This window comes from Littorina saxatilis, linkage group LG10 (assembly GCF_037325665.1).
Source record: "Littorina saxatilis isolate snail1 linkage group LG10, US_GU_Lsax_2.0, whole genome shotgun sequence".
Lineage (NCBI taxonomy): Eukaryota > Metazoa > Mollusca > Gastropoda > Littorinimorpha > Littorinidae > Littorina > Littorina saxatilis.
In genome coordinates this window covers 38,965,511-38,978,802 of record NC_090254.1, presented here as the reverse complement: position 1 = coordinate 38,978,802, position 13,292 = coordinate 38,965,511, and the positions used below count along the sequence as shown (strand labels likewise).

Sequence of the window (13,292 nt, the reverse complement as noted above, 5' to 3'; positions counted from 1 at the left end):
CTTTCTCTCCCTCTATATCCGTCCTGCTCTCTCTCTCTCTCTCTCTCTCTCTCTCTCTCTCTCTCTCTCCCTCCGTCCCTCCCTCCATCTCCATCCCCTGCAGTGCCCCTACCCCCTTTCACTAAAACACTTTCAGGTGTGCTCAACTACAGAATTCGTGAAAGGCCCTGGGTTACTCATCAACTCACGATCACGAACTCGATATCCCCCGGCCCACCTCACCCCACGCCTCCTACCCCTTATCTCTCTCCCTCTCTTTCCCTCCCTATCACTCCCTCCCTCTCTTGCGGAATTACCATGTCGGGTAAAGGGATTGAAATCGTGTACCATCCCAGTGATCTGTACATTGTAAAATGTCTATTGAAATCGATAGTGTTTCCCTCGCCCCAAACCTCCCCATCGCAATGATCAGGTTTTTGCGATTAAACTGTCTAAGTTCTGAGTTCCCTCCCCCTGTCTCTCCCTCCGCCCCCCCCCCCCCCCTCTGCTCCCACCTGTATTCGTACCTGCAGAGTTCGTGAAAGGCCCTGAGGTATTCATCCACAGACAGAGATCCATCGTTGAGCAGACAGCGCTGGAAGGCATCAAGGACGATGTCCAGGTCAAAGTCCTGCTTCTTGTCCGGCCTGAAGTCCGCCATCACGTCTCGCAATCACTCAGCGGTGTCGTGTATATACTGCTTACAACCCTAACAACCCCCGGTACACCACCTTTGTCTTCTGTACTTACTGGTGTCTGTTTGCTGTTGTCTTCAGGCTTGAACACGCGTATCGCAATCACTGTGATAAATTAACCCAGTGCTTACCACCCTTACACCCCCTTGTATGTTCGCTGTTGTGTACAGGTCTGAACACACGTCGAAATTATGATCACGGAGTGGCATGCGCTATACTCAGAGCTTGCAAATCTACTTCAACCTGCGCGTGCCACTGCCTTAATTTGTCTTCTGTACTTATTGGTGACGTCTGTTCGCTGTTTTCTTCAGGTTTGAACACACGTCTCACAATCACTGAGTGGTGTTTTGTATTATGATGCTTACAACTCTAACACACCCCGGTACACCGCCTTCGTCCTCTGCACTTACTGGTGACGTCTGTTTGCTGTTGTCTTCAGGTTTGAACACACGTCTCACAATCACTGAGTGGTGTTTTGTATTATGATGCTTACAACTCTAACACACCCCGGTACACCGCCTTCGTCCTCTGCACTTACTGGTGACGTCTGTTCGCTGTTGTCTTCAGGTTTGAACACACATCTCACAATCACTGAGTGGTGTCGGCTATCTGATAACTCAGTGCTTACAATTAACCCCAACACACTCTATACCACAGCCTTTGTTTTCTGCTTAAGGGTGACGTCTGTTCGCTGTTGTCTTCAGGTTTGAACACACGTCTTACAATCACTGAGTGGTGTCCGCTATATGATAACTCAAGTCTCGTCAGAAAATCTGGAAAATGAAAAGCATACAATGTTTGATCGTAAAAATTTCAGCACTTTACTTTATTATATATGTCAACAATTATGTTTATACCTGATTGCATGTATCCGTTCCTGTGGTCGATATATAATCGACTTTGCCTTGCCTCGCCTCCGGAAAAATTGAGAGGAAAAACCGATACTTTGTACTAAAGGTCACGTTGTTTACTTAAAGGAAAAATTGTAGAATTTCACAAACGTAAAAATATATATCACAAGAGTTTCAATCTGAGCTGAGTTTAACAAAACTATTGAAAAAAGACGTCCAAAATGCTATGGCATGAACTAGAACTTGAAAGGCGATTTTTATCCCCCATCTCCAAACCACCCAATCCATAAGAAAGCAAGCCCGAATTCTTTAAACAATGTATTACCATTGAAGCTCAAACTTTGTTTCCTTCTGGGGTAGCTAAAATATTGTCTCGTCAGTTGTTCCGATTCGTAACAAAACTAGTACACATGACCGTAGATCAAAAAGCATAGGACGCTATTACAGCTTTTAGCACCGACAGCACGTCTGTGAGAAACTAAAATCGAAAAATCTCAGTTCAAAGGAACATAGACTATTTTTGACTTAATTGAATTTGAAGATCGATAGAAAATGTAATTCAAATATCTAAAATAAAGTAAGTTGAAATTCTGATCTTAGAGATGTGTCGTTTAGTTAATCGATCGTCCCGGATAAATGAGCCACAAATGTTTTATGATATTTTGATATTCTGAATTAATTGATCAGTTTTAGCATATCAGCCCTTTCATCACTTTGTCATGTGAATATTTACAATTCATAAAAACAGAAACACACATACGCATACATTTATATACACATACTTGTACAATTAATACATACATGCATAGCTATACTCGAAGTCCTAATACACGAAGAAGTAGAAAAACAGGGTTAGGTCCGGTAATGCACCCTTTTGTCCTAACAGCTAAAAATGACTTAATCCTCACATTACGACAAACCTTACGTTACAGGAACAGAAAGGACGCTATGACCGCAGAACTTAATCGACCGCAACAAAAAGAATAATCCTGCTTTGTGTCCGCGGTTAAATGCTCATTACTTCTCAGCGGTAAAAGTTATCATGCACCACTGGTCTGTTCAGGTTTAACACGGGACAGGAGCACTTAATTTAACTTACACACATACAATAAATCAGCTACCTGACTGTTTTCTGTGCAGATTGGGAATTTTTGGTGTCTCAATTTCATGAGTAACACATATGTCAATCTGATTGGGATTGTTTTGGTGTCTCAGTTTCGTAAGTAACACTTATGTCAATCTGATTGGGATTTTTTGTGTCTCAATTTCATGAGTAACACATATGTCAATCTGATTGGGATTTTTTGTGTCTCAATTTCATGAGTAACACATATGTCAATCTGATTGGGATTTTTTGTGTCTCAATTTCATGAGTAACACATATGTCAATCTGATTGGGATTGTTTTGGTGTCTCAGTTTCGTAAGTAACACTTATGTCAATCTGATTGGGATTTTTTGTGTCTCAATTTCATGAGTAACACATATGTCAATCTGATTGGGATTTTTTGTGTCTCAATTTCATGAGTAACACATATGTCAATCTGATTGGGATTGTTTTGGTGTCTCAGTTTCGTAAGTAACACATATGTCAATCTGATTGGGATTGTTTTGGTGTCTCAGTTTCGTAAGTAACACATATGTCAATCTGATTGGGATTTTTTTGGTGTCTCAATTTCATGAGTAACACATATGTCAATCTGATTGGGATTTTTTTGGTGTCTCAGTTTCATGAGTAACACATATGTCAATCTGATTGGGATTTGTTGGTGTCTCAGTTTCGTAAGTAACACATATGTCAATCTGATTGGGATTTGTTTGGTGTCTCAGTAATAATAATAATAATAATAATATGTCAATCTGATTGGGATTTCTTGGTGTCTCAGTTTCGTAAGTAACACATATGTCAATCTGATTGGGATTTGTTGGTGTCTCAGTTTCGTAAGTAACACATATGTCAATCTGATTGGGATTTGTTGGTGTCTCAGTTTCGTAAGTAACACATATGTCAATCTGATTGGGATTTGTTGGTGTCTCAGTTTCGTAAATAACACATATGTCAATCTGATTGGGATTTTTGGTGTCTCAGTTTCGTAAGTAACCCATATATATGTCAATCTATTACATTAATTCAGCACACACACAAATCCCAATTTGTAAAGAATGCAACTAAGGCTAGGCAAGGCATTTTTTCTTCTTCAATTTTCAACTTCTAGGATTACAGGGAAAAAGGCGAATTACAACAACAACAAATACAAACAAGGAAATATACAATGATGAAATTTTAAGCATAAATAGAAAACAATTGAGCTGGATAACAAATAATAGGCAGAAAGGATGTCAGCTATCATAATGACACAACTAAGTTCTATCAGTTCTATGCAATCAACATCAGCTGACAAATTTAGTCCTCAAAAGGAGACACTGTCTTGATAACCTCATGACCGCTATGACGCAAACTTAGTTCTTGTTATCTTGTTTATTCGTATTAATTGTTATCAGGGGTCACTCGAAAACAAAGACTGAAGCAATATTGACGCTATCATGCTTGTAGTGGCACTTGGCTTGAAGGGGTTGTGGATTGGTGGTGGTGGGAAGGGGTCGGGGGTCGGGGTTTTGCCTATTGTCAGAAAGGAGGGGGAGGAGTAGTGAAACCGGGGTGTAGGGTGGGGGGGGGGGGGGGGGCGGGGGGGGGGGGTTGCGAAGACACCAGAAAATCATGGCAAACACATACGGTGACGGTTCTCATTTTCTCTTGATCAAGAAGATAAGGAAAATGACGAGCACATGATCAAGACACAGCAGAAAGGACAACCCAACAACCTACAGAAGCAACAAACTAACAAGCAAACAAGCCACCCACTCGTAAAAGCAATCATAAACAACACAACAACAAAACACACACACACACACACACACACACACACACATACACATACACACACACACACACACACATACACATACACACACACACACACACACAGCCACACACACACACACACACACACACACACACACACACACACACACACTTGAGCGTGGAATACAATATAGTGTGTGATTCGCATTAGTGCTTACAACCTGAAAAATCTCCCACTTCTTGCCCTCACAAAAACTGACGAATCATGCCAAGTCAATTGAAAGTTCATCTTGACAGCCTTATGTCCATATCACAGAACGAATCCAGACGAACTCATAGAACAATCATAACAGATGATTGCAGGTGAGACTGAACGGTACAAAACAGAAACACAAGAACGTGACGTCAGCTTGTCCACTCGATCCCATCTTCATCTCCTTCTGCTTCGTTCATGGGCTTGGACTCCCACGTTCACTCATGTTTTTAGCACGAGTGGATTTTTACATGTCTGACCGTTTTTACCCCGCCATTCAGGCAGCATACGCCACTGAATTTCGGGGGAGGCATGCTGGGTATTTTCGTGTTTCTTTAACCCACCGAACTCTGACATGGGTTACAGGATCTTTTTCCGTGCGCACTGGGTCTTGTGCTTGCATGTACACACGAAGGGGGTTGAGTCACTAGCAGGTCTGCACATAAGTTGACCTGGGAGATCAAAAAAATCACCACTCTTAATAATAATAATAATAATAATAATAATAATAATAATAATAATAATAATAATAATAAATGAACATTTATATAGCGCAACATCATAACTTTACAATTATGCTCTTTGCGCTTGACACATTTAAAATTAAAACACAGTTATACAAGCATTTACATCTACATTCATAGTCAACAACGCTTAATTAAAAGCATACACCATCAAACATGCATTACAAAAGATTCTTCCACTAACTAAGTAATAAAAACATGAATAAAATAGGTAGTGAAAAACAAGGAAATACCAGCTGAATACCCTTAATCAAACAGAACATGTTATCAACAATACTGAAAACAGTCATAGATGTTTATATACATTATCACTAAAACAACAAATACACTACATGTAGCCACCAGGCGGCAGCGACCGGGATTCGAATTCACGACCTCCCGATTAGGAGGCCGACGTAATTACCACCACGCCACTGCGCCCATCAAGTAGCGTAGTTTCTTTTGTTTCTGTTGCACATGTGTAGTGTGGACTCTGTAGAGCAGTACTTAGCTAAGTCTTTTTCTTTCATTTGTCTCATAAATTTATATGTGTAAGGCTGTCTACTATCAAGACCACTATGTCGACGTACTTGCTTTCGTTTTGTCAAAAAATAACCGTTCCAATAACCACCCTTCTTTATTTTTTTTATTCGGCAGTGCTTAATTGACGATGGAACTTAAAAAGACGATAGACTCTCAGAGCTTACTTGACGATGGAACTTACAAAACGACAGACTCAGAGCTTAAAGGGAAATAACACAGGGAAAAAAACAGTCTCGCATAGCCCCAAGAGCTATACATTTCCAAAATGGCGCCTTAGTAGTATAACCGGCTTTAATTACTTACCTTTGTGTTTGTGTTGAAGCTGCACCGACCATCAAAGTTCGGACTGATTGACTTTGGAGCGGATCAGATTTTCCGCTGTTGTGTGACACTGGTAGAACTGAAGTTCTGTGGATAGTGACAGCATGGGATCATTGTTTGTAGCTTTTCAAGACACGTCCTTTTGACTCCAGCGCACTACGTTTTGATTCATTTCTGACCAATACGTTTCAGCCGCAAACCAGCCACTACACAGATAGCACGGCTGTAGTTTTTGTAGTCTGCGTCGCACTGAATGCCCTCAAGCCACTTCAAACTCATGATTGCAATGATTATATATTCAATCGCAATGACAAAAAAATCATATCTCAGCCATAGTTCGCTCACCCGCCTTGTTATGAATAACTGAACCCGAAAAGCACCTTGGCAGTCAGTATCTGAGCGATCGGCTAAAGTGTAGAGCATACGTGCTGTACGAATAGGACCACAGGCACAGGTCACTCACGTTTTCAGCCGCGTGGTCTTGCACGCCTCGAGTTTACCTTCTCTGGGACAGCCGGAACATAGAGCTATGCTACTATTGTGTGTGTGTGTGTGTGTGTGTGTTCTGTTCAGAAACGTCTGTTGTCATTTGTTATTCAATCCCTGCTGGACCCAACTGACCTATACCGGATTATACCTGACAATTTTACTAGTTTGTTGTTTACACGATGTGATGTTGCGCCGGGCGCCTGTTGGTGGTATGTCACGTTTGTCAAGTTCCTTCAACGACCGTCGGTAGAAATGTTGCTACCCTGTGAAAAACAACAACCGAACTCTGTCAAATAGAGCAACTGTGCCACTCTATGGTACATGGTCGCGGCTGGGGTCCATTTTGCGACATGATTTTTCATTCATTTCAATACTTATGTTGTGTATTATTGTACTTGTACTGTTATCATACTGTAAAAGTGAGAAAAAAAAGAAAAATGATGTGTATCAAATGCTGAATAAAAAAATGTTTACTCTTGATTTTTGTCACTAATAATTAATCAACGATAAAAACATTGAACAAGTCGCGTAAGGCGAAAATACAACATTTAGTCAAGTAGCTGTCGAACTCACAGAATGAAACTGAACTCACTGCATTTTTACAGCAAGAGCGTATACTCGTAGCATCGTCAGTCCACCGCTCGATGCAAAGGCAGTGAAATTGACAAGAAGAGCGGGGTAGTAGTTGCGCTGTCGAAGGATAGCACGCTTTTCTTTATCTCTATTCTTTTTAACTTTCTGAGCGTGTTTTTAATCCAAACATATCACATCTATATGTTTTTGGAATCAGGAACCAACAAGGAATAAGATGAAATTGTTTTTAAATCGATTTCGGAAATTTTATTTTGATCATAATTGTTATATTTTTAATTTTCAGAGCTTGTTTTTAATCCGAATATAACATATTTATATGTTTTTGGAATCAGAACATGATGAAGAATAAGATGAACGTAAATTTGGATCGTTTTAAAAACAATTTTTTTTTTTTACAATTTTCAGATTTTTAATGACCAAAGTCATTAATTAATTTTTAAGCCACCAAGCTGAAATGCAATACCGAAGTCCGGCCTTCGTCGAAGATTGCTTGGCCAAAATTTCAATCAATTTGATTGAAAAATGAAGGTGTGACAGTGCCGCCTCAACTTTTTACAAAAAGCCGGATATGACGTCATCAAAGGTATTTATCGAAAAAAGAAAAAAACGTCCGGGGATATCATTCCCAGGAACTCTCATGTAAAATTTCATAAAGATCGGTCCAGTAGTTTGGTCTGAATCGCTCTACACACACACACGCACAGACAGACAGACACACACACATACACCACGACCCTCGTTTCGATTCCCCCTCGATGTTAAAATATTTAGTCAAAACTTGACTAAATATAAAAAGGAAAGCACACACGCTGTACATGTCTTGTCACTTTTTTGTAAAGCTAAATCCTCAATCATCACATTCTCTGGGATCCATGTTATGCGGCGAGTGATGTATTTTTTACTATGCTTGTACTGTACTAAACATAGACAATCAATCGGTGCAAGTATTCCTTATTCTTTCTCTGAATGCAAGGGAAATATTTGGACACGATACAAATCAACTTCTACGGTTAAAATGTCCCAGTTGAAAATAACAAAATCACTCGCGTTACACGAAATCCACGTGACACCCTCTCAGTCTGGAATATAATAGAATAATAACCCAACTGTCAGTTGACAAGTTGGCCCGAGTGACATGGTCGAGACATATTTCGAGACATATGCAGTAGATATTTACCAACAACCGGTTTCACAGCAGTTGAACAGTTATAATAATAATAATAATAACGGGCATTTATAAAGCGCCTTATCAAAAGTTCAAAGCGCGGGACAACAATACATGTATACAAAAATCATACAATCACTGTCAGATTCAAACAACACATCATGCACATCTCACATCCCCAGACTCTATACTAAGGAACTATCCGTAGTGTTGTTGGAACAAGTGAGTTTTCAAATTGGACTTAAAAGATGAAATGGATGGAGAGTGACGTAATTGAAAGGGGAGTGAATTCCATAACTGAGGTCCATAATACGAAAACGTGCGGAAGCCATGAGCCTTGCGTTTAAAGCGACCTTGACAGAGAAGTCGAGCATCATCAGAAGAACGAAGGGTGCGAGAGGGAGTGTAGAGAGAGACCAGTTCAGAAAGATAGGCAGGTGCCGATTCAGAGATGATATTGTAGCAGAAGCAGGCAGCTTTATACCTAATACGTTCAGATACAGGAAGCCAGTGAAGTTCTTTCATGAGAGGAGTGCAGGGTTGTCGATGCTGTGCTCTGAAAATGAGACGTGCAGCAGAGTGTTGTACTTTTTGCAAGGGTTGGAGAGTGGAGTCAGGGCAGCCTATGAGAAGGGAGTTGCAGTAATCTAATCTGGACAGAATGCAGGATGTAACGAGAGTTTTAGTGGCATCAACAGTGAGAAATTTTCTTATGGAACCTATTCTTCTGATCTCAAAGTAACATGTCTGACAGACTTTTTTGATGTGTTGCTTCATTGAGAGGTGGGAGTCCATGATGAACCCAAGATTCCTAGCACTATCAGAGAGAGAAATGTCACTAGAACCTACTGTGATGGAGGCTGGAAGGGAAGTGGTCGAACAGGAAGCTCCAGAGAAAAGAAGAAATTCAGTCTTGTCATCATTTAACTTGAGCATATTGTTTGTCATCCATGATTTAATATCTGAAGTGCAGTTTTGGAGAGTGTGCGTCACCGCTTGGATTTCTGTAGGCTTGCATGCTTGTTGGAGTTGTGTGTCGTCTGCAAAGAGGTAGTGATTGACTGCGTGTTGCTTGATGACGGCAGAGAGAGGAGTGGTGTATAGTACAAATAAAACTGGGCCTAGAACTGATCCCTGGGGAACGCCGAAACAGAGAGGAGATGGAGGAGATGAGAGATTATTGACAGACACATACTGACTACGGCCCTGTAGATATGAACTAAACCAGTGAAGAGCGGTAGAGTGAATGCCAAAAACAGATTCGAGACGAGAGAGCAGAACAGAGTGATCGATCGTATCGAACGCAGCTGAGTTATCCAAGAGAAGCAGAACTGATAGGTCATCATTATCCAGAGCAGAAAGAATGTCATTCACAACACGAAGCAAAACAGTCTCGGTGCTGTGGCCAGCCCTATACGCTGACTGAAGAGGGTTGCAGAGGTTGTTGGTTTCAAGGTGGGAGAGAAGCTGACTAAGCACTACTTTTTCCAGAATTTTAGAAATGAATGGCAAGTTGGAAACAGGCCTATAGTTTTTCAACTGATTTTTATCCAGAGATGGTTTCTTGATCAAAGGTTTAACTACTGCAGTTTTCAAGTCCATTGGCACAGTGCCAGAAGTGAGAGAAGAGTTGATTATGTTGGTTATGATGGGAAGAAAAAGGTCAAGGTTTTCATAAAACAAGTTGGTGGGGATGGGGTCTAGCTCACAAGACTTTGGCACTGGGGAAAGGTAGGAAGGTAGGAAGGGGGGACTTTTTATTTACCAGGGTAATAGTATAAGCAATTAAGAAAGTTGCGTCAGGTTTTTTCAACCAGCCATCGCCCTCAGGAAGAATTACACAGGCATTACAACAGTAACCATGGAGACTTTATACAGCACACTTCTGAAAATGTTTCTGACACTTGTTTTCCCATAGAATTAGACTCACTCAGTCTTTGAAATTTGAGTCTTTTTTCAAACTTTCCAGCAGCGTGTAGTGACCCAACAGCGGGGTGGCTTAGCACATTATTTCACAGTCCACACAAACCCAGTACGCGCGTACTCGGACTTGTGTAATGACATTCCGGGTACACATGCACCCCGCATGACAGACACTTACGTACTGCTGACAAGAGTAATCGCAAACACTGTTCTGTTTATCCTGTTGGATGAACCAGTACTAGTCGACCGTCTGTGTTTGCTGTCAGGCGAGTTAATCGAGTAACTATGTGTTATAAACATGGTTCAGTTGTCTCCGCCCCCCCCCCCCCCCTCCTCCAGCGGTTTATCAGTATTGACGTGTGTGTGTGTGTGTGTGTGTGTGTGTGTTTGTGTGTGTGTGTGTGTGTAGGGGTATGTCTTTTTGTGTGTGTGAATTTGAGGGCAAGTGTGTGTGTGTGTGTGTGTGTGTGTGTGTGAGTGAGAGCGTGTGTGTGTAAGAGAGAAAGAGAGAGAGAGAGAGAGAGAGAGAGAGAGAGTATGTTAGCTATGTGTGTGTGCGTGCATGCGTGCGTGCGCGCGCGCGCGCGTGTGTGTGTGTGTGCGTGTGATAAACCTCAGGGCCGGACGAAGTTCGTTTGAGGGGGAGGGGGGGGGGGGGTTCCAACTGAAGGCAGGGGTCCAGGGGCCGCCGAGGTCCCGCTGGGGGGTCTGGGGGGCAAAGCCTCCCATAAGCCGAGAAAATTTTGCATTTGTGAGGTCATTTTTTGGTCTTTCCTTGCATGCAACTGGGAATCAAAATTACACATTTTCAACAGTAACAAAATACTTCAGATATTCATTTACCATAGTGGTTCAGTGGAATAATCCCAAAGACATATATGCCTAGTAAATAAATCTGACAGGCTTTACTTTGAATACTTAAATTCAAGCAAACAAGCAATGATTACAACATCTGGAATACAAAGGAGAAGTGCGGGTATGAGAGATGTTGTATGGTGACCAATGACTGCAGTGCTGAAACAACACGTGTTCAATCTGTCTCAAACACACGGGGAAGTGGGAAAGGTATAGGGGCGAGCACTCAATGATCTCACAGTGTGCAGTACAGTCCCTATCCGAAACATCGGTTCCCCGATAGCGCAGATGATTGATGGCCGCAGGAGCGGTCATCTATTGCAATGCATTCGGAGAGGTACGTGACATGTCTCGTTTTGTTACCGTTCTTACGAGATCAGTTACAGTTTTCTCTCTCTCTCTCTCTCTCTCTCTCTCTCTCTCTCTCTCTCTCTCTCTCTCTCTCTCTCTCTCTCTCTCTGTATGTATGTCTTTGTGTCTCCCTCTGAGTCTCTCCGCTTCTGTCTTTCCATTTCTGTCTCTGTCTATGTGTGTGTGTGTGTGTGTGTGTCTCTCTCTCTCTCGCTCTCTCTCTCTCTTCCCATCCGACTCCTGGCTCACAGGTCAAAGCAGAGGTTAACTTGAGTGCACGTGTACCTAGCAGGAGGGGGGTGATTCGGGTCAGAAGTGGGGTAAAGCACTTTGGTCTTCAGTCTTTGGGTTATAGCTTTCAGTGGAGAAGATGCCAACATGAAATTGCACTATGCTCTACTATTTATTGAGGGGTCGTGCTCGACCCCTCTTTCTTCAATTAGCTGAGGGCGGTGAACATGTGTCGTTGTTTGCCGTTCTCATGAGATCAGTTACTTTTGTTTTGTTTCGGTTTTTTCCTCCTAATTTGTGCATTTTCACAACAGGCTTTTTCTGTTTCATCTGTCATACATGGTGTCAATTGGAAAAAACCGGAACAAAACAGAAGTAACTTATTTCGTGAGAACGGTAGTGCACTAGGTTTGGAAAAAACACGACAGTAGCTTATCTCTTCCAACCCGTATGGGGCCCTTCAACATGTGACAGACAGACTGACAAATCCACCGAACCCATTTTGTTCTTCGAGAGAAGTTTTAACAATCTCAAACCGTAACAGCACAGCATATCGTCCATACCGGCAACCAATTATTACCAAGTCCCAAATAGCATTGTATCTCGTTGGTTAAGCACATCACAATCTTACAACCACCACAACGAAGACCAAACATCAAAAACAAAATTTACATTGTATTTGTAACACCCTCTTCATGACGCTTTCATCAAAAACGATCACAAGAACATGCACCATGCGCCTTGCTCTTAAAGTTGCATAACCTACAACCCATGACCGCCAAACCGTCTCCTCTCTGTAACAGCAAAACTAGTGTGAAACATAAGTAATCAATTTATCCACTTGACTATATTCACAACAGGGACCTATCACTCTTCTTTGCATGTTTTTATGCCTACGGATTTTCAAATACTCTGCAACACATGTAACCCAAATTCAACATGTGCCCGTACAATACCGCTTCTTTTATGAAAACATTGCTTCGGCCATGTTGATTTTGATCAACCAATTTTCTTGTATCTTGTTGCAATCGGTTCTCTGATACTATTAATACTAGTGATGGTGTAGCGTGTGACTTGACTTGTGGCCTATGATGATGGACTTATAACGGGGAGGGCAGGCCGTTGTCGACTTGATGTTGTTCATAATTTGAAATAGAAGTTTAAGAAGACCAAATAAACTAAGGGAGTTGGGGGAAGAGCTTAAAAAGTCCACATATATTTTTTTCTTTTCTCTGACAGGTACATCGGATGGCCAGGGGGGGAGGGGGGGGGGGTCCGGAACCCAGGACCCCCCCCCCCCCAGATCCGGCCCTGAACCTGGAGGAGAATATCTTGCATGCTTGCCTTGAACACTGATCTTGCTATATATTGATAGACAGACACACGGACAGGCAAAGAGGCATACAGACGGACAGTCAGACAGACAGGATCTCAGAAAAAATGCATCTCAACGTACACACACACACATACACAACGCAAACAATTACCTTATTTCAATCCTTCTGGACCAAACAGTTCAATACATGACTGACAAGAGAAAGTCCTGGGCAATACCAAAATTAATGTTTTAAGTGCAGGGACAGGAACAGCAGAAGTTGTCTTTCTTACATGCGAAAAAGAAAACATGTCATGCGCAAAAACTCCATGCTAAAATGTAAACAGTGTGTAATAAAATACA

At 41.7% G+C, this 13,292-nt stretch overlaps 1 protein-coding gene across 1 annotated transcript in view; it reads right to left on the bottom strand.

The window, feature by feature from the left end:
- The window catches only part of LOC138978784 (ceramide-1-phosphate transfer protein-like), a 9,290-nt gene extending 2,828 nt beyond the window's left edge, over window positions 1-6,462 (bottom strand). The window contains exons 1-2 of the mRNA XM_070351567.1: window positions 5,989-6,462; window positions 507-1,447 (exon numbers count right to left, since the gene is read on the bottom strand). Coding sequence (XP_070207668.1) covers window positions 507-640 — 134 coding nt within the window. The 5' untranslated portion in view covers window positions 641-1,447; window positions 5,989-6,462. The remainder of the gene's footprint in view (window positions 1-506; window positions 1,448-5,988) is intronic.
- Between the last annotated feature and the right edge of the window lie 6,830 nt (window positions 6,463-13,292).